This window comes from Anoplolepis gracilipes, chromosome 6 (assembly GCF_047496725.1).
Source record: "Anoplolepis gracilipes chromosome 6, ASM4749672v1, whole genome shotgun sequence".
Classification (NCBI taxonomy): Eukaryota; Metazoa; Arthropoda; class Insecta; order Hymenoptera; family Formicidae; genus Anoplolepis; species Anoplolepis gracilipes.
In genome coordinates, this window is record NC_132975.1 from 7,194,197 (window position 1) to 7,214,029 (window position 19,833).

General features: G+C 30.6%; 3 protein-coding genes across 8 annotated transcripts in view; all 3 read right to left on the reverse strand.

The window, feature by feature from the left end:
* The window catches only part of Cher (filamin A protein cher), a 49,056-nt gene extending 42,298 nt beyond the window's left edge, over positions 1-6,758 (reverse strand). For 2 of the 5 annotated variants that reach the window (XM_072895070.1, XM_072895068.1), the window contains exons 1-3: positions 6,537-6,758; positions 3,180-3,408; positions 1,991-2,402 (exon numbers count right to left, since the gene is read on the reverse strand). In XM_072895070.1, coding sequence (XP_072751171.1) covers positions 1,991-2,333 — 343 coding nt within the window. In that variant the 5' untranslated portion in view covers positions 2,334-2,402; positions 3,180-3,408; positions 6,537-6,758. Of the gene's footprint in view, positions 1-1,990; positions 2,403-3,179; positions 3,434-6,536 lie in introns of all 5 variants that reach the window. The other 3 variants (XM_072895072.1, XM_072895071.1, XM_072895069.1) reach the window with 2 other exon arrangements.
* Positions 6,759-9,206: 2,448 nt separating this feature from the next.
* LOC140667291 (succinate--CoA ligase [GDP-forming] subunit beta, mitochondrial-like) lies at positions 9,207-12,038 on the reverse strand. 2 transcript variants are annotated; one of them, XM_072895080.1, is made up of 7 exons: positions 11,882-12,038; positions 11,585-11,795; positions 11,227-11,326; positions 10,298-10,893; positions 10,008-10,142; positions 9,811-9,939; positions 9,207-9,672 (listed from the first exon to the last, which is right to left on the reverse strand). In XM_072895080.1, exons 2-7 carry the CDS (start codon positions 11,784-11,786, stop codon positions 9,542-9,544), a joined length of 1,293 nt encoding a protein of 430 aa, XP_072751181.1. In that variant the 5' UTR covers positions 11,787-11,795; positions 11,882-12,038; the 3' UTR covers positions 9,207-9,541. The 2 variants fall into 2 exon arrangements, with proteins under 2 accessions (XP_072751181.1, XP_072751182.1); XM_072895081.1 differs by having other exon boundaries at positions 9,215-9,654.
* Positions 12,039-13,000: 962 nt separating this feature from the next.
* LOC140666755 (contactin) lies at positions 13,001-19,582 on the reverse strand. Its single transcript, XM_072894275.1, has 8 exons — positions 18,328-19,582; positions 17,822-18,197; positions 17,640-17,742; positions 17,075-17,547; positions 16,714-16,992; positions 16,089-16,538; positions 15,071-15,786; positions 13,001-14,801 (listed from the first exon to the last, which is right to left on the reverse strand). The coding sequence occupies exons 1-8, from the start codon at positions 19,135-19,137 to the stop codon at positions 14,331-14,333; spliced, it is 3,678 nt and encodes a 1,225-aa protein (XP_072750376.1). The 5' UTR covers positions 19,138-19,582; the 3' UTR covers positions 13,001-14,330.
* Between the last annotated feature and the right edge of the window lie 251 nt (positions 19,583-19,833).

Consider the following 19,833-nt stretch of genomic DNA (forward strand, 5'->3'; position numbering starts at 1 on the left):
TATATAGCATTATTCTTAAAAAATTGTATACATTTAAAACTTAAAATCGAGATTTATATAATTTAAATTTAACATATTATTAAAATTTAAAAATAAATGTGAAACTAAAAGAATTCAATGAAATTTTTGATACGTTCAAAACCTTGATATAATACATATATCTTCGAAGAGCCAGTAATAACTTTTTTATCAATTTCACGATACTCGAAATTATCAAACTTAATGTGTCGCGATATCACAAGATACTTTTTATCAGTCAGATCTACATTGATTTCCTCACGAGCGGAACGCACGATTAATTATTCGCTGACGCCTGTCTTCAAATTTTGTCGACTAATCCCTTATCACGACTTCTGACATTTTTCATCGTGCAAACAAACACATATTTAAAATAGATATTACAAATTTTGTGTAAAACTGTTATTGTGTTAATTTGAAATGAAATATAAAAAAGGAAAGAGTAAATACACATACTATATTTTTAGAATACGGCATGTAAATATATGTGAATGAATGCAATGTGGCAGATGAATGAATAAATATCCTACTGCACAACTTTGAAAGTTTAAAATTACTTCTTAAAACTTTATAATAAAAAATGTAGAAACGTTCTATAAAATTTTTCAACGTTTTAAACATGGTTATTTTGTACCATTCTTCTATTTCTATTATTAATTTTGTATATATTTTTAAATAGTGGATATTTACTTTTATATTTGTTTGTTTTTTAATCTTTTCAATTATTTTATTATTATATTTTAATGATATATTATATCAATTTAAATAATATTTTTTTAAATAAAAAGAGTGCAATATGTATTATTGCATCGAAATAAATTGAATTAAAATTCAATTAAATTGAAATAATTACATATAATAGATTTAACGTTGATATTTAATTATTAATGTCTATTGTAATATTATAATTATATGTTTTATATTATGCATATAAAATAAATTATATAATTATTTTTATAATGTATTAAAATTGTGTTATTAATTGTTTATGTATAATTGTAATATATATATAATTATTTTAATTTATTATAATTGTTTTACTAACAATTATAATATATATTAACAATTATAATATAAATTGTTTTATTAAATAGAAATCCGACTTGATATTTCTTGCAAATAAATCTTTTTATGTTCTAATACGTGGAAAAAACATAAAAAGCATCTCTAAAATACTTATGTATATTGTTTCATATATGTCACTATCTATATTTTACAATTTTAGTTTTATGATCAAATATTTATCTCATATAAATTCATACTGATTAATTTAATTACATATTATCCTCTTACACATACACAATTCTCTTTATATTTTCAAAACATTTGCGCAAGTCTCTAAAATGCAGAAATCTAGGGATCGATAAATCCAATCTACGTAAAATCCGTAGACCATGCAGACTCGCGGTAATCACGTGGTGTAACGTGGTGTATCGAGAGATTATAAATGGGAAATCTAAAGATTAACCATAAATTAGGAATTACTCATTTGTGTATCACGAGTTCGCCGAGTGTTATAAAAATAAACATGTTATTGTCTACATATTTGTTTCAAACATAAATTTCGTCCAAATTAAATCAACATTGGATACCACTTGGTAATAAATATTTCCATCAACAATTATCTTACAAAATAATCATTACACAAACATGAGAAATCATGACGATTATTTTTCAAATTTACTGTTTCTTTTTCTAATTATAGGAATTTCAAAATAATATTTTTGTTTCAATGACATTTATATATTTTACATATCTTTTTTTTATTCAATTTATTCAAACTTGATCACTTCTTAATCACTTTGTTTAAGCATAAAACATCAACATTTCCTAGAATAATTATTTTTTTACTAATAAATATGTATATTAATGCTCTTGCACCTCTCAAATAATTAATTTCACTGTTTTCAATCATTAAAAGGATAGGACGAATCTATTTTCAAGCGTGGTCCAGCACGCACATGGTACTTACCGATATTGACGATCCTGATGCCCTCATCCTCCAGGAACTTAAGAGCGACGGATACGTTCTCCAGCTTCTGGGAGCGGAAGGTGGGCCGTTGGTTGTGTCTTGGTAGCCGCTTCTGCGAGAGTACCTCGATAAGGCTCACCAGTCGGAGACCGTCGGAGAGGTCGCATTCCAGGTCGCCGATGTGCTTGTTGATCGCCTTCAGATGTTCGTTCGCCCATCTCGTAAAGGTGTTTTGCTGAATTCGCTTCCACTGCGCGTCCTCGGCCAACTCGCGCTCGAACATCTCGTCCTCCTCCTCCTCGGCGGAGTTCTCGCACTTAACTGACTTATCATTCTCATTCATTTTATCGGCCGGTCCGCTGCTACGCTCTCACGGATAAGGGTGGTGGGGTGCGCGCCCCTGTGTTAGTATCTGTGGATCATAGTGTTGGTACTTGCGAGTACTATCAATGACGAGAACAAGACGTGGCTATGTTGGTGACTCGAGAAATAGCGATGGGCACAAACTGTCGGCTTGACTTTTAAAAACAATTTTGCTCCAGTGGTATGAACGCCTGTTATTGTTGTCTGAACGTGAAAGCTGGCTTGTTTGTCAATTTATCAGGTGACCTTCAAACCTATACGTGACTTATTTGGATCTCTGAATTTATTTGGAATTTATGTCAGTAGATATATTTGAACATAATTTAAAACCATGTCAATTTATTAATTTTAAAAATTAATTAAATATTAATGAAATATGATAAAAATTGCAAGATATAGATAAAGTATAGTTTATGTAAATAAAATATGTAAATCTACATAATTGTAAAAATATTTAATTATTGACTTTACACATAAAAAATATAGTTTTTTATTCTGTAATATTTTATATAATTGATTATTAAATTAACAATTAATAATTGAATTAATATTTAATTAAAAAAGGAAAACTCAGTTTTAACAATTTAAAATGTTTTAATTTGTTAATTTATAAATATTGACAAATATACACAAAGGCAATTTATATATGTCAATATTTAGCTTCTTTATTTTCTTCATCATTATTTATTAATTACTCTATCTATTTTATTTGACAATATTTAATAATAGACATCGATATAGTTCGAAAGCGCGTTGTACCCATCACTAACGCGAGTACGCACACCTGTGAAACAATCGAAGAAGAGGTGGATGTCGGTGAACCTACCTGCACGGCCGTGTGCCGGCGAATCGAATGTGTAAGTATGCGTGTATACGAAATGCTGACACGATCAGCTGGAGTGATTCTGTCTCTGCGCGAGTCAACAAATCGCCGGTAGATTATTTTGGGTCACTCAGGATGCGTTAGTCGAGAGATTTTCCTTGGGGCCGGTATATCGTCTCCTTGAAATGCCTTTTAGAGTGATCACTCGTCCTGATTCACAGTGACAATTCACCTGCGAAATGTCGCGATTAAAAGAACTGTCGACATAGAAAAAAATAACAAATTATATTACATAGAATATATAATGCGTTGTAATATATAAAATAAAATTTAAATTATTAGTTAATTTTGCATAATTTTTTTTAAATAAAAATTTATAACTGAAAATTAATCTGCGTTCACAAGTAAAACATGAAAGTATTTAATTTAAACCTCTATTGGGGAAAATATAATAAAAGATTTAACAGAAACGCACATTTAAAGATGATAGAAGATCAATACATTATTTTGTTGTTAATAAGAATCTTAACTTCCACTTGTTACATTGATCAAATTAAGTTTACAAAAGTGTATCAAATCGCGATTAGTTTCGCTTGAGTGAAGACTCGCGCACGTGTTTGACTAAATTGTCCCGCTGTAACATAACTTATTCAGTCTTCAGAAATAAAGTGCCTAATTATAAATAGTGGCACGTTTAGAGTAACTTTTACGTATATCTTTTTGTTTACGCTCGCGTTCCGATACATTTATTACAGTTTAAGTATATTTTATTATCATATATTATTTTTGTTGGAAAGTATTTAAAATTATTGTGTCAATAAATAAAATACGAAAATATTTGATTTTACTAATACATTATTTAGTTACATGAAATAGTATTAGAAATATATTTTCGTCTTCTTCAAAGGATATCACAAAATTTTATATAAAATAGCACATAATAGAAAATTAATCGGACGCATGCTAAATTACGATTCGCGACGCACGGCGAGATGCCAAGTTATTTTTGGTATGCGCATGTATACGTGACTTTTTTCCAAGGTCTAATATTACATCCGAAAGATGAACTTCATAAACGCGAACATTGTCTGAGAGCTGAATAGAAAGCTACTAACATTTTCTTTCAACTAGCAGTTATCTTTTTACAGAAGAACAGTTTAGTTTACAAAACATATTGTGGAATAAAACATTGAATAAGTTAATAATAAATATAATGCATACAATGTATAGTTGCGTAAAGTACACTTTGATTTAATATATTTCGTCGTTGCAAATGAATAAAAAATATCTCGTAACTAGAAGTAATTTTCTGGATTAAAATATAGAAATTAATAGAACCATATCATTTAACACACATACATTTAAAATAGTATCTGCGAAAAAGTGTTATAATCGATTTTTTTCTTTCTATGTAATTAATTAATTTTTCAATACTTTTGTTTAGCATTATATATTATATCATAAAATAAAAATGTATAAAATAAATTGTATAATATTAAATTGCTAATAAAATTTATAGTAATGTGTGTAATATATATATTTATATTGTTGTCTATAATTATCTCTGTGTATGAAAAGTCATTGTGCGAGATGACGTGATGATACTAAAAAATGATTTTTTTATAGCGGCACTTCAGTCAAGAAGATTCGGGATACCACTCTACTCAACATGATGAAGCGATCAAGCTGTCATCGAAGATTTCACCTTTTATATTTTTCGTTATATCACAATAATTTATAGTCTTTCGAATCAAATTCTATTCAAATAATGTGTAAAAAAAATAAAAAAAATTATTAAATCTTACATAATATAACATGTTTTTTTTCAATATTAGATTAATTAATCGGTTAAATTAATTAATCATTGAAATAATTATACAAGATTATTTCTGAACATGTATATTAATAAAAATATTATTTTAAGAATAATAAAAAAATGCTGATTTATTTTATACAAACGCACGCATTTTAAACAATTTTTTTTATCATTTAGTATTTACTAAATTTTCAAAACTTTACTTTGCACAATCAATAAAATATTAAATTACACATAAATTCGTAATAAAACAAATTTAAATTCGTGAAATGAATATAAAATTTGCAAGAAATAGACACCATTCACTTCACGATAAACTAATATTGAACACTCTAAAATTATTAGAAAATAAAATTACGTCACACATATAACGTTGATTAAATTAAAAGAATTCTCTATCTAACAATCAAGTGATTCTTTATCAGCGGTCCACGAAAAACTGTCGACAGAGAGTCGCACGCCTTCGCGAATTTCGCGTTTCGTTTAAAACCCTTTCCACATTGCTTTCTAAAAGCACTCGCAACCAGCATCGATAAATCGCAAGATGGACTGCAAACGATTTTTCAACAAATTTCAGACAACTACGAAAACAAATTTTCATTGCGCTCAAATTATTTTATTGAAAGAGTAAAGTGATAGAATTAATATCTTATAATCGTAAAGAATAAAAGGAAGCACTCTTTTATTCAATGCGATTATTTCGACATGCCTGGGAAAGTCGAGACGTAAATATGACATATATATACACATTTAAGACACTTTTTATCACTGTAAAATTATTTTTTTAACACAACATGTAAAAGACATATATCTAAAAATTAAAAAATATTTATACTCCTAATAATTAGTATATTCAAACATTAAATTTGGATACGCTCTTTTTTAGAAATGTAATATCTTTTCTTTAAATCGAAGCTGATTTCGATTTATCAAAGACATACTTCTTATTCGCCAAATCCTCGCTCGACACACATGTGTAATATATATTTAAACTAACACTAAGTGTTTGACTAATGAACCTTGAAAGAATCTTAGAGAAAAGAACACTTAGCAAAATTATCAGCATTAACATAAAATTGATAAATTAATTACGTGATTGTCTATTCTCTGATCATAACACTAAACCTATAAGATGTCCCATGAAATTTTAACAAATTCTTCAGCGTGAATTTATGATTAAATTCTTCTTAATGAGAATTTAAGGTTTAATATGTAGATGTTTTTATATGTGTAAAAAAATTAAAATTTTTTTTAAAGTTTGAAGAGATAAAACTTTTATAGCTAACTTTTGGATTAAAATTTAACAGAAATTTTATTTTTGAGTTGATTTAATTAACATTCCATATATGAAATTATATTAACATTCCACATGGCATAAATAGTAATCTCTCAAATATTTTGACTAAAGAAGAAAATAAATATAATATTATGAGAGAGACCTCTTATCTAAACACAAAACGATGGATTAATTCAAGTAAAACAATCAATATTCTTTGACTCTAATTCTATGGAAAAAAAAATAATTTTGCATTTAAATTTTATACCTCGACGTTTTGTTTTTTTCACTTCCACCTCGCGAAATCTGACAGCAATCTTCGTTTTAATTGCGAACCGGTGTCGGTGCAACCGGGACCGAATGCCAACGCGGATTTTACATGCACACGTCAACAGCAATTTCTTCGGATAGACGCGTCTCTCGATCGACACGGTGCGGTTCGTAGACTACTGATTACTGATATTTACGCTGTCCGCGAACCAGGAGTCGAACACCACGTCTAAAGAAGTTACTCGGATTCGTGAAGTTCGTCCGAGAATAGTACGCGTTCCCTCGCCCGTACCCTTGGGCGAGGGGCAGGGGGTCGGTCTATATATATACGCACACGCATTGGGACCACCCGGATCCTCCCGTCGCCGTCCACCCTCCCAGAGCCGCGTGTGAGGGGAACGGGTTTATATTCGTATGAGAGAAGAGAAAACAAAGCGAAACTGAGCCGGTCAACCGCTGGCTAGCGTGACACTGAAAAGGAAAACTAAAACAATCTTTGTTAACGAGCCACGAATGCTATTAAGTTCTCATTATCTAGATCTTTATCGCGCAGTTTTAGCGGTCGTCTCTCTTCCGCGAAGGAAATGAATCCCGTTTCCTAGCGCGAAATCTCACCTAATCGTATTACAAACATTAACAGTTTATAAAATTTTTTACAATTGCATCATCTCAATCAATTTCGAAAGTTATCTAAAAGATTATGAGACATTTTTTGGAAAATTAATTATTTATTATATATATAAAAATTTATTATATTTTAAAATTAATTTTCAATAAAATATTTTTTAATTTATTATTATTATATTATATAAAATTTATTATATATATGATATTATTTTAAAAAACCTAATTTTCTTATACATATAGGTCTTTTAAAAAATCGTTAAAACATTCAGAGTGCAAAAAAAAATGATGAAATACAACGGTCTAAAAATTACAAACTGTTTTATTTTGAAAACGTCTTTGTTTTCATCCTAAGCATTTTTACGTTTTAGATATATCGTGCAAACGATCCACATGTCTATCTGTAAAAAGTGCGATCCACTAACGCGCGTCCTGTATAATCGCGCTGTAATCTTATGCTAAAAATCGGCGTCCGTATATGGATCGTTCTCTCAGCGATTGCCGTGCGTTCAAGGCGAATTATATCATTCACACCAAAAGAGTTTCTACTTATAAAGACGCAGCGACCATACATGGATTAAAAGTCGATTACGCGCGCGACTTTTACTCCTTCCTTTCGTTACGCTACGCGCAATCGGTGAGCCTTGAATGCGAGATTTAGTCTGATACAATCGACGCAAAGATTCACTCATTCTCCCAGAATTCAAAGATTTGATTTTGTATCAGGCACTTTTTAATGACGGCATTAATAACGGATTAGTACAGATGATTGGAAGCGACGTTGAATTCATAGCTTTACCTATAAATTTTTTTCATATCTTTTTTCCTCTTTTTTCCGATAGTATATAATTTTATGAATCATTAAGTATTAAGATTCATTAACATATAACACGATGGATGTATTAGAAATTATTTCTCCCCGTTAGCTTTATCTCTCTTTTGAATTCTTACATTAAAGAGAAAGAAACACTGCCAAACTTTTTCCCTCTTTCAAAAAATGCGCTTTGCTTGATGCTATTTTCGTTTCGAAATATAAGATTCTTTGCCCTGATTGATTCATTAAACGCTTCAAACCAAAAATAGCATCAAACGGAGTGCATTCAATGTTACAGTGTTTGATTGAGAGAGAAAGAAATATGCAATCTATACTTATTATGCCTACAAACCTGAGATAATACAATAGTTAATAACAATAAAAAAACATCAGAGAGAAACCTATAGTAGAAAGAAAGAGTATATTATTTAATATTATATTCAAACATAAAAAGATAATTATATGCAATAAAATAAATATCTGATAAACCTTCTGATAAGATATATCAATATATACACACACATATTATTTTCATATACATACATATGTAAATAATGAAAAATTAAAACTGTAACAAGAATAATATAATAAAATATTAGAAAAAAATATACAAGAATAAGACTAAAGAGATTTAAAAGAATATATTTATTTTTCAATATAAAGCAATTTAAGTCTAACAATAATAAATGTATTTACAATAAAAATGTATATATACATGCTAATTAACTTCACATTACTTTCAATTTTAACCATGATAATTCTAACCAACACAAAATAATTTATGTTTATTAGAAAGTGACAGAAGCAAACCATGTAATAATCACATAAAACAACGTAAACTATAATCAAATATAATCATCTATTTTGCCTGCTTATGCACAAAGTTTGAATGTTATATAATACATCATTCATCATACAATATAAAATAGATAAATAAACAACAGATATTCTAAATGAAATGAGTTAAAATAAGTGTAACAAGATAATAATAAGAACTGATTTTTTTTCCATTAATCTAAACCTCTACCTAATTTCAATAACATTCTTCAATTCTTATTCTATGTATATGCATAGATATATGATTATATATTTTCACACATTCAACAATTTAATACATAAACATAACATAAGACAATAATATATTTTGATTTAGTTTTAATAAAAAATTGAGACTACTTCAAAAATTTATATATAATTTAACTTCATTAATAAAAACAAAACTGTACTTTTAGAATTTTAAAGACGTTAATAAAAATGAGAACAAATATATTATATATATCAAATGTCAGCAGTGATCAAATGAAAAGGCTACAGGTACTATACTTGAATAATAAAATGTAAAAAAATAATAAACATTAATATTATTAGGCAGTATTTAGATGCATATTTACATAAAAGTATCCATGTTATAAAAATATCCCAAAATGTGATATTTTAGTATGAAAAAATTATATAGTACTTTCCCACTTCAAGTTATTCCTAATTATTGTTATCTTGTATCAAAACCACAGATTTCCAGTCTTAAAAAGTCATATAAACCGACCGATGTACGTATGATATTACAATTATGTATTTACAGAGATTACCGCTTTTCTCGCTGCTTCATCTAAATTATTCGCTGTTAGAATGGGCAATCCAGATTCAGCCAAGACTTTTTTGGCTTCTGTCACATTAGTGCCTAATAAAAAATAAATCACTACAAAAATATTTGAAATTTATTTGTAAATTATATAGCAAGAATACAAGCAAAATAAAATATATAATAAAATATTATAGAATTTACGAATAATAAATAAGAAATTAAACATAAAAAAAAAATTGATATGTGTTTTACCTTCTAGCCTTACAACAAGTGGTATTTGAAGTCCTAAGTTTCGTGATGCTGCGATGATTCCTCTTGCTATCGTTATGCAATTCACAATACCTCCGAAAACATTAACGAGAATAGCTTTTACTTTTGGATCTAAAGAAAGAAAAGAAATTTATGTTTTATACATACTTAAATCATTCTATTGTATATTTTACACCTACCTTCGCTGAGTATTCTAAATGCTTGAAAGACTTGGTCTTCCTTTACGCTACCTCCAACATCCAAAAAATTAGCTGGCGATCCTCCATTTAACTTAATAATGTCCATTGTAGCCATGGCTAGACCAGCTCCATTCACTATGTATGTAAAGATTTATCTTTATATACTTTAGTATCAATTGATTATATTATTCATATATTGATATACTCATTGCTTTTCATTAGTTTTTACTCTTTTCTTGTTTATATATTTAATTTACTTATTGCAATCTTATTAATAGAATGTATTTTACCTAAGCATCCTATGTTGCCATCCATTCCAATATAATTCAAATTATATCGCGATGCATCCACTTCTCTGGGATCTTTTTCACTGACATCCTCTAAAGCAAACAGATTTTGCTGTCTAAACTGAGCATTATCATCAAAAGCAATTTTTGCATCTACCGCTACTACTTGTTTATCCGTTGTCTCCACCAGCGGATTGATTTCAATTTGCAAAGCATCAATATCCACAAACAGCTTCCACAAATTTTTCAATTCAAATATGGCTTTCTTAAGGATATCCGGATCGGAGAATCCCAGAAAAGTGCTCACGACCTCTGCTATTTCATCATCGATTCCATGATAAATATCCAATGGAACAGTTTTTATTTGCTCAGGATGCTTCTCTGCAACTGTCTCGATATCCATTCCACCTGCTGGAGACGCTATCAGCACAGGACCGTTATGTTGTCGATCCATGAGGATGCAGACGTAGGTCTCACGTGCAATATCCACTGACTCGGCTATCATAATTTTCTGCACCAATATGCCGTCCTTTGAAGTCTGTTTAGTAATGAGACGATGACCTAACATATTCTTCACGTAATTGGTAACAGCATTACGACTATTAGAAGGGAAAAGAAGGATGATAACGAATTATGTACATAACATAAAATAAACATTACCTATATTTTATACATGTGGAAAAATATGATGTATATTATATATACATGATATCTCTAATATAAAAAACTAAAATATAATTTTAAAAATTGTCCTTTATTATTTTTTATTAATTGATATTTCTTTTATATAATACGCACTTGTAAATAAATTTCATTATGATATGGCAAATTGTAAAAAAAAATTGTTTATTAATAGATAAAATCTTTTAAAACTGAATGCATAAGAAATAGTTTACAAAATATTTTTACAAAAATCTAATTATCAAACTTACTCTTTGGTAAGATGCACACCTCCTTTGAATCCATTATCGAACCAACCCTTACCACGACCTCCTGCTAAGACTTGAGCTTTAATAACAAATTCATCTGCATCTACAAAAATAAATAAGCAGCAAATTATAAAATAAGCATTATATACATACAAATAATGTATAGGTATACAGTTACTTATAATGATTACGAGTAACTTTTAATATATTGGCACATGTAAGTATTTACCTATCACTCACATGTTCACCTAGAAACTTAACTTTTTATTGAAAACTCCTTTATATATTTTTGTATAAATTGATTATATATATTTTATATATCAATATATGTAAAAATGACGAGAAACACTGAGATACTCACGTAATTTTTCCAAAGCAGAATTCGTTTTGGTTAGGTCGTCGACGATGGCAAAGTTTTGTACTGACACGCCCGAGTCGCGTAGAAGCTCTTTGCTTTGATATTCTAATAGATTCAAATTCCTCACGCTTGACACGCAGATGACCTCCGTGGTTTTCTTGAGAAGATGCGCTGAGCGCATTGAGCGGCTAAGAATTCGCAGCATGATTAACCTCTGAAAGTTAACACAACACAACAAACAAAAATATTCCTTTCCTTCTCGCGATCAATGCTTAAATGATTTTTTTTTATTGTACATACATTCGCAGTTGTATGTATCGTTGAATGTTGTTATCTCGTCACTATAAAGCTTCACGGAAATAAATCACCGGCTATATACAATCACAGCAAGCTCGACAAATTTATGTCCATCGTACGTAATCATATGTTCGATATCTCGACACGTGCAGATACACGTGTCTGTTTATAGCGGTACATATGAACAATATAAATATCATTAGACAATTACATTTTGTTCTTTTACATTATTATGAAAGAAAAGAATAAGAAAAGAACAAATATGTCAATATATACAGAGTGGCATTTTTTTTTTCATCAGCAATGTATACGCGCCTAAGAAATAGTATATAAATTTTGCCACCGAAATATATATATATATATATATATATATAAAGCACACTAATTCAAATATATTTAAAACAGATGGAAAATTTTTAAAATATATATATACCTGCAAATTCTAAAGCTGTAAAAAAAGCAAAGAATAATTAATGTTAATATTGTAAAAACTTATTGTATAATGCATATTATATATTTCTTTGTGATACAATAATATATAAAAAGAAAATATTTGATTCGAATAATTAATGTAGTGCCTATTGCATTTATTATCCTAAGCAACCGATATCAATGGTTTTTCTAGCGACAATTCTAGTATACGTGCATACACATACATACTAGAATTTTCGTTCTTCCTTATTTGTATTATGTATATAAAAATTATTAGTTATACACAATATAAATAATAAATAAATTTGTAAAAAATCCTTCTCATACACTACTATATAAAATGTATGAAAATTGTAAATGTGTTTACATTCTTTAAAGAATGAGGTATGAATACTCAAATATATATATTTCTGAGACTTATATCTTGTAATGTACACACTTGTTTGAACACTATAGGTTTATATAAACTTTTCTTATATAATATCTCTAAACTATTCTAATACTATTATAATATTATTATACAATGTATCTGATAAAATACATATGACAAAAATCAAATAAAAAATTTGTACAAAAAAGATCTGTAGAGAGTTGGTATTGATAACTATGATAAAGTATGATTAAAAATTAATTATTAAAATAATTCACATAGTATTAGAATAGTTAAGTGATTAACAAATATTCGCAGCATTATCAAAATTAGTGTTTATTATCTACTTTTGTATACATGGACGGAAAATTACGCTGCTTTATACATTGTGATATAACATAGTCCTTATTTCTTACATAATCCTTATATTCTTTGTTGTCATTTATTCTTACTCATTACTCGTAAATCATAGCTTATTAATGTATAATTTAGCATTGAATATATATTTTGCACATTTAATGCAATTTATTATATTATATATCTTAGATTTTTATTTTCTTTCTTGTTTAATATAATTGTAGATTTATATAATTGCATTTTATAGATGCATATATTCTTGTTATTCCAAGTTTACATAGCATAATAAAAATTTCGTCATTATATGCTTTTTTTTTTTTTGGCAAACAGAAATTTATAGTACATATAGTACAATTTACTGTACGTTGTAAAAAACAGTAAATGTGTGTTAATACATTTTTATATAATTGCTCATTTCAATCTGTAAAAATCTAAATGTAGAGAGAATTCTTGTGTCTTTAAATTAATTTTATATATTACATGATTCAATATACGTGTACATATGATTTACTTCAAATTATTTGTTTATACTTCGAAAATGTACTGTAGAATATAATTCTACAGTTACACATAACTTGGCAATTTTTGAATAAAGTGTGAATGTAATATTTGAAATAACATTCGTTTTACGATGAGAGATTAAAAAGATATACATATATAAAAATACATATATAAAAATAGAAAAACATATATAAAAAATTTTGCATAAATTATTCAGAACACTTCATGTATATATAATAATTAGTTATATAATAAAAAAATAATATATTGTGTCCATGAGAATTTTCAAATGTGATTAATGTGTCAGAAAAAAAAAAAAAAAAAAAAATGTAAGCAAATAAAATATTTTTTTTCTATCATATAGAATGAAAATTATGCTTACCACACATATTATTCTATATAATGTTGGACTTAAACACAGATCGATTTCAGTCTCTTTTGTAGACTCATAATATCATGATGTTCTTAAAAAGAAGTGGAAGTACTTAAGCATTAAGTTATTCTTGTTAAAACGTTAAAAACGGCTATATCATTGCACTATGTAGCGCACTAGTGACATAGCAATATTAATTTTTAAGAAAATTAATTCATTGACATGTGAGATTGCTTAAGCAATTTAAGTGTATACAAATATGAAATCTATTTTATAATATTTTATTATAAATCTCATTTTAAAATCTGTGTTTAATTTCTGTTAAGTTTTTTTTTAGTTCGTTCACTTAAGAAATCTGTATAAAATTTACAGCCGTTAAATCTTATTATGGCCTATATAATTATTAGGTTTTCTTTACACTACATATAGCCGTAGATTCGTAAAAGTAGTAAGAAAATTATCCCCAGAGAGGCGTCTAGAATCTTGTTCCCGGCGCTGCTCCTGAAGGCTGCGGCGTCGCCCATTTGGAATGTATGGGTGGGACTCGACATCCGACCGTCGCCACCGTTACTGAACGCGAGTACTCTCAAGTGATATGCTTTGCCCGGGCTCAGATTCTTAATATCGGCTTCCAGCTTGGAACCGCCTGGTATTATTGTATCGTTCGCCGTACTCATGTCTTGGTCGACCTCCCATACGCGTATTTTGTATCCGATTAACGGTTCTTCCTCTAAACTCGGCTGTACATAACGCCAAACAACTCTCACTGTCGACGGGTTAATGCCGTACACATTCACCGAAGACGGCGGTTTCTGCGGCGCCATGCGATAAGTTCGCTCCAGATATCGCTCGCTTTCTGGACCTTCCCCGGCGGAGTTGTAGGCCATTACCTTTACAAAATTTATGATCTTTGTTTAGATATAAATTTGTCATAATTTTTCAAATATCTTTCCTTTTTATTTTTTAAATGATTAACATTAAATGATTAAATATATAAAAATATTTGTTATACAAGTATGATTACAAGTAAAATATTTATTTATACAAGTATAAATAAATATTTTTAAAACAAATTAATTCTTCAGTTAGTTAGCTTTTAGTAAATTTTTTTTGTATATATTCTAATAGAATTCAAATAAAAAAATTTTCTGCACTTTACCTTTACGTAATAATATGTATCTGGTTGCAATCCAACTACTAATGACCAAGGACGAGTGGTACGCGATAAATAATAAGTAGCATCTTCTTCGCGAATGCTTTCCTTCCAATACTTAATCCTATGTCCAATCAGTTTGCCTCGTACTCGTTCACGAGTTTGTTCAATCGGCAGCCAACTGACATTCAAACTGGTGCTGTTATAGCTCATAGAGAACACTTGTTGCGGTGCGACTTGTGGCATATCCTCCGCACTATATATTGTCACGTTTTCTGATATAGGACCCTCGCCTATCGCGTTAAACGCTTGTACTTTCACTTCGTATTCCGTGTAGTAATACTTCGATTGGATCGACACGACGCTGTTACCGACATTGCCGTACTCCTTCAGAGATAACGACTGATACTCCGTGTCGTGTCCTTTGCGACGCCAGAATATCTTGTAATAGATTCCAGGACCATTTTGAGCAGATGGACTAAGAGGATCCCACGTGATTGTAAGGTCTCCAATCTTTCCTCCACCACCACTAATATTTGATGGTGATTTTGTGGGTTTGTCGGACGGAGTACTATATTGAGGTGAAGGAGATGATGGTGGACCATAACCAAGTTCATTAAAGGCTAGCACGCGGAACTCATATATAGTGTAAGGATTCAAAACGTTTTCTAGAAATGCTTCTTTTCGGCCATTGTATCTATCCATTTCGATAGCTGTAATATCTACAAGTAATAGTATATTTAAAACAATAAGCATAAATTGGCTTCAAAGAATTATAAATACATATATAGTCGGACTTCTTATCCTACGACAAAAAATCCTCTCATGCTACGACCGCAAAAAGGGAATTATACCCCCACTCTCAAATTTTTGTCGTAGGATCAGAGGTTTAAGGGGAAGATTCCGGACCGAAAATTTCGTAGGATAAGAAGTCCGACTATATTACAATGATAATTAATAAATAAATTTAATTGTCAAAATAATTCCTATAAGAAATTGTATAATTATTGGAAGTGGAACTTACTTTCTACGAGAGGAAACCACGTGCGATTCCAATTTGTACGCGCACTAATTGTGTACATAGTTATTATTCTGCCATTCAAGGCACCATCGGTCCACCGTAATGTAGCTGAAGTTTTAACGATATTCACAACCTGAACTCCACCAGGTGGCCCGGGTGGTCCATGTACAGTCAGAGTGGTCTTGGTCGATATTTCACCAACAGCGCTTTTCAAGATACACTCGTATTCGCCGGATTCAGCGAACGTGGCATTTATAATGTCTAGATATTCACCATCAATGTGCCAATGCGGATTATTTTGGAAATCTTTATCGCGGATACGCATACCATTATGCGTCCAAATGTACGCCACATCTAACATTTCGTCTGTGCTACCCAAGCAACGCAACGTCTGATTATAATTATAAGACATAATTAATCGTGGTGGTAATCTTTCAACAAATTGTGGTCCGCCTGGATAAATAATTTTAAATAATCAGTTGCTGAACAATTTTAAATATGCATAAATCCGGTTAATTGCTTTGATAGTTTAACTTAATATACATTTTGTGTAATGTCCTGTTCTTACAGGGCAAAATGTTCTTTGTAAACTTATCAAAATATCTAAAATATAAAATAATTAACTTACGTAGTACAATTAATCGTCCACGAGTTTCATCGCTGCCGTACTGATTCGTTGCCGTGCACACATATGTTCCTTCGTCGTCTCGTGATACTGGGCTGATAATGAGGTTTCCAGTTTCCAGAATTCTTCGCCTACCACCTGATCCTATCACGTTTCCATCTTTCTTCCATACGAATTTTGGCCTGGGCGCTGCTTCGGGTTTGCATACAATTGTGACATTACCACCTTCTGCCGCGTATGTCTCAGATTCCATAGGCCGCTTCTTAAAAGAAGGTCTCAACGCTGAAATGTTAAAAAGACATTACTTTTTATGTAATTCTCATCGTCGCGATATTAAAAGATATTTGAAAAAATAACCACTCACATAGCACTCTAAGTTGCGCCGATGAATATGTTGTCTTCAGCTGATTTCTCGCACGACACTGATACATAGCCTGATCTCTTTCAGGATCCAGATGTCTTATATTTAGTACATTATCTTGTATAGTGTAACGATCTCTATCTTCAGGCGGTAGAGTATACATGTCCAAAAGTTCTCCATTTCTGAACCAGCTATAAGTAACGTCTGGTATGCCAAATGCTTCGCATGTCCAAGTTAGATCTGCCCTGTTATCCATGTGTTTGTCCATTAACGGAATAGTAAAATTAGGCGCTGCTTGTACGGTCAATCGTACGGAATTCTCGATTGATAATCTGTCGTTGTACACTCGGCAAACATATTCACCCTGATCCTCCACACGAACACGAGGTATTATCAATACCCGATTGTAACTGTCTGTGTGCGCCCCGCGTGGCAGGACGGAACCTCTTCTTGTCCAATTGTATGAGGGAACAGGACTAAATGCAAATAAATTATTAATTATATTAAAAAAAACGTTCATAAATAAATATATATATATAAAATAAAGTACCATATTGTGTAAACTTACTATCCGAACGCGACGCATTCCAATCTAACTTCCTCTCCGGCTCTTGGTGCTTCTGGGAACGCCTTTGGGAAATTATTAGGAAACTTTAGCTGCTGAAATGAAGCTAAAAAATTTAGAAAATGATTAAATTTACTATTTTATTGTTATGCGGATAATTTTAAAAAATAATTCAAAATAATTACAGTGCATATTCACTATTAATGGAAATACTGGGCCGCTGCGTCCCGTAGATGCGACACTTTGAACGGTGCAAGTATAGTTTCCTTGGTCAATTGTTTCCAATGTGGAGAAATAAAGCGCTCCATCATGCGAAACGAATACGCGTTTATCCTCCTCGACTAAATTGGGAAAATAATCGCGAGCCCAATAGTACATTACAGCCGGGAAATGTTGCGGTGGATCGCAATAAAGTGTTTTGCCCCAATGAATGTCTCCACGTTCTTCAGAACGTTTTAAATTAAATTCTAGAATATATCCAAATGACAGTTCAACACTCTCAGATATAATTGTACCAAAGTCATTAGTAGCCTTGCAATGATACGAGCCACGGTCATCTGTCTGTAAGTAAATAATATAATTAATATAATATAATCTATAACATATATATATATATATATATATATAGCATTAATAAGAAATAATCTACATATTCATTATAAGTTTGAAAAGAATCTAGAAAAATCCTTACTTGTTCAGGGTCATTGATGATCAATGTTCCGCCGCTCACAGTATATTTCTTATCTAAAAGAGGATTTATTTTTGTTGCAATAAGCCGATCATTTTCATAATCTTCTTTAAACCATTCATAGGTTGGAGTAGGGTAACCGCCTGCTAGACAACTCAATGAAACATCATTATTTGTTTTTCTCTTTGATGCGTCAAATATTTTACTCGTAGGTTGTTTTATAAAATATGGTCCTCTAGGTATTTGAAGAGGGTTATCAATATCAATACCATATTGATAAGTACGATCATCTTGTACCAAGTTATGGAGAGTAGCGATGGGTGCTTCACAGATATACAAGAGCTCTTCTCTACCAGTGACTTTTTCTAATCCCCAACGCTGAAGATTATTAGAGTAGGAGTATGCTAAATAATCTCTTCCTATTATATTGTCATTGGGTTCAGGTAAAAAGGCATTATCCATATTTATCAAGGTTGTACTATCAGCCTCATTTATCCATAAGCCACTCTGTAGTTTTGCTCCAGTATACCATCTACGATGTTGTGGATCCTGCCATAGCAATTGATAGAGTACAAAGCCATGCTCTTCTATTGTATTAATAGTAAGTAGATCACTTTGAAATGCTTGACAGTTCCTTCGTGCATCTTCCCGCGGTCTCAGTGGACTCTTGATAAAACGATAGCACGATTCTTGAAATCGTATCCAATGTTGAGGGCAATCATAAACTGGTTCTTCGTACAAAATATTTTGTGCAAACACGGGTAATAAAAGAATAAGCGAGAATGCTACGCTATTCAATAAATAAGACATCATTCTGAACACCTTTTGTAACGTATTACGCAATAAACATTTTAGAAGTGTCAAATTATAATGCACACTATTGACCCCGATTAGGAATATTAAACAAAAATGCAATTATCGCAAAAGCAGAACTGACAAAAGTCTGCTCTTACGATTAGACACTCCCTATAAATGACCACCCTGTTAACCTGTGTCACTTTGTTCATTCACATATATAATAATTCGTTTGAGATATTCACTGTGAGAGTTATCAAATTAAAATATTTGTTTAAATACTGGATCAAATACGACAAGGCGCGAATCAAGCGTAAGATAAAATAAAAAATGTCAAATATATATAAAAGCGTTTGATTACAAACGCGACGCTACATTGCCGGACACTCCCTATGACGAATAATGGAATCCGAAACCCGACGAATAATGGCGGAAAACGACGAACCCTGATCAGTGATCAGAGAGAAGAGAGAAGCCTGAGAGATGCCACGGCCCGGTTTTATCCCTGAAAGCGATACGCCCTCTGTGGACATTGAACTACATAACCAATGTCCAAGAATGTTCTCAATGGATAATGCATAATGTGCACAGTTTTGGTTGCGATCCGTGCTATGTCCACAAAATTTATTAACACATTTTGCTTATTCACTTTCACCTAAAAATAATTTGTTATTACTCCACACTGGCAATAATTTACTTTTAATATCAAATAAC

Bases quoted from the DNA above. Each gene is read 5' to 3' on its own strand.
- LOC140666755 (XM_072894275.1), bottom strand. From the start codon at position 19,137: ATGATGTCTTATTTATTGAATAGCGTAGCATTCTCGCTTATTCTTTTA. The intron at 18,198-18,327 runs GTAAGGATTTTT...ATTTACTTACAG, and splicing joins TCATCAATGACCCTGAACAA to ACAGATGACCGTGGCTCGTA. The intron at 16,539-16,713 runs GTAAGTTAATTA...TTATTTATCCAG, and splicing joins TGGACGATTAATTGTACTAC to GCGGACCACAATTTGTTGAA.
- LOC140667291 (XM_072895080.1), bottom strand. From the start codon at position 11,786: ATGCTGCGAATTCTTAGCCGCTCAATGCGCTCAGCGCATCTTCTCAAG. The intron at 11,327-11,584 runs GTGAGTATCTCA...TTATTTTTGTAG, and splicing joins TTCTGCTTTGGAAAAATTAC to ATGCAGATGAATTTGTTATT. The intron at 9,673-9,810 runs GTAAAACACATA...ATATTTTTGTAG, and splicing joins ACTTGTTGTAAGGCTAGAAG to TGATTTATTTTTTATTAGGC.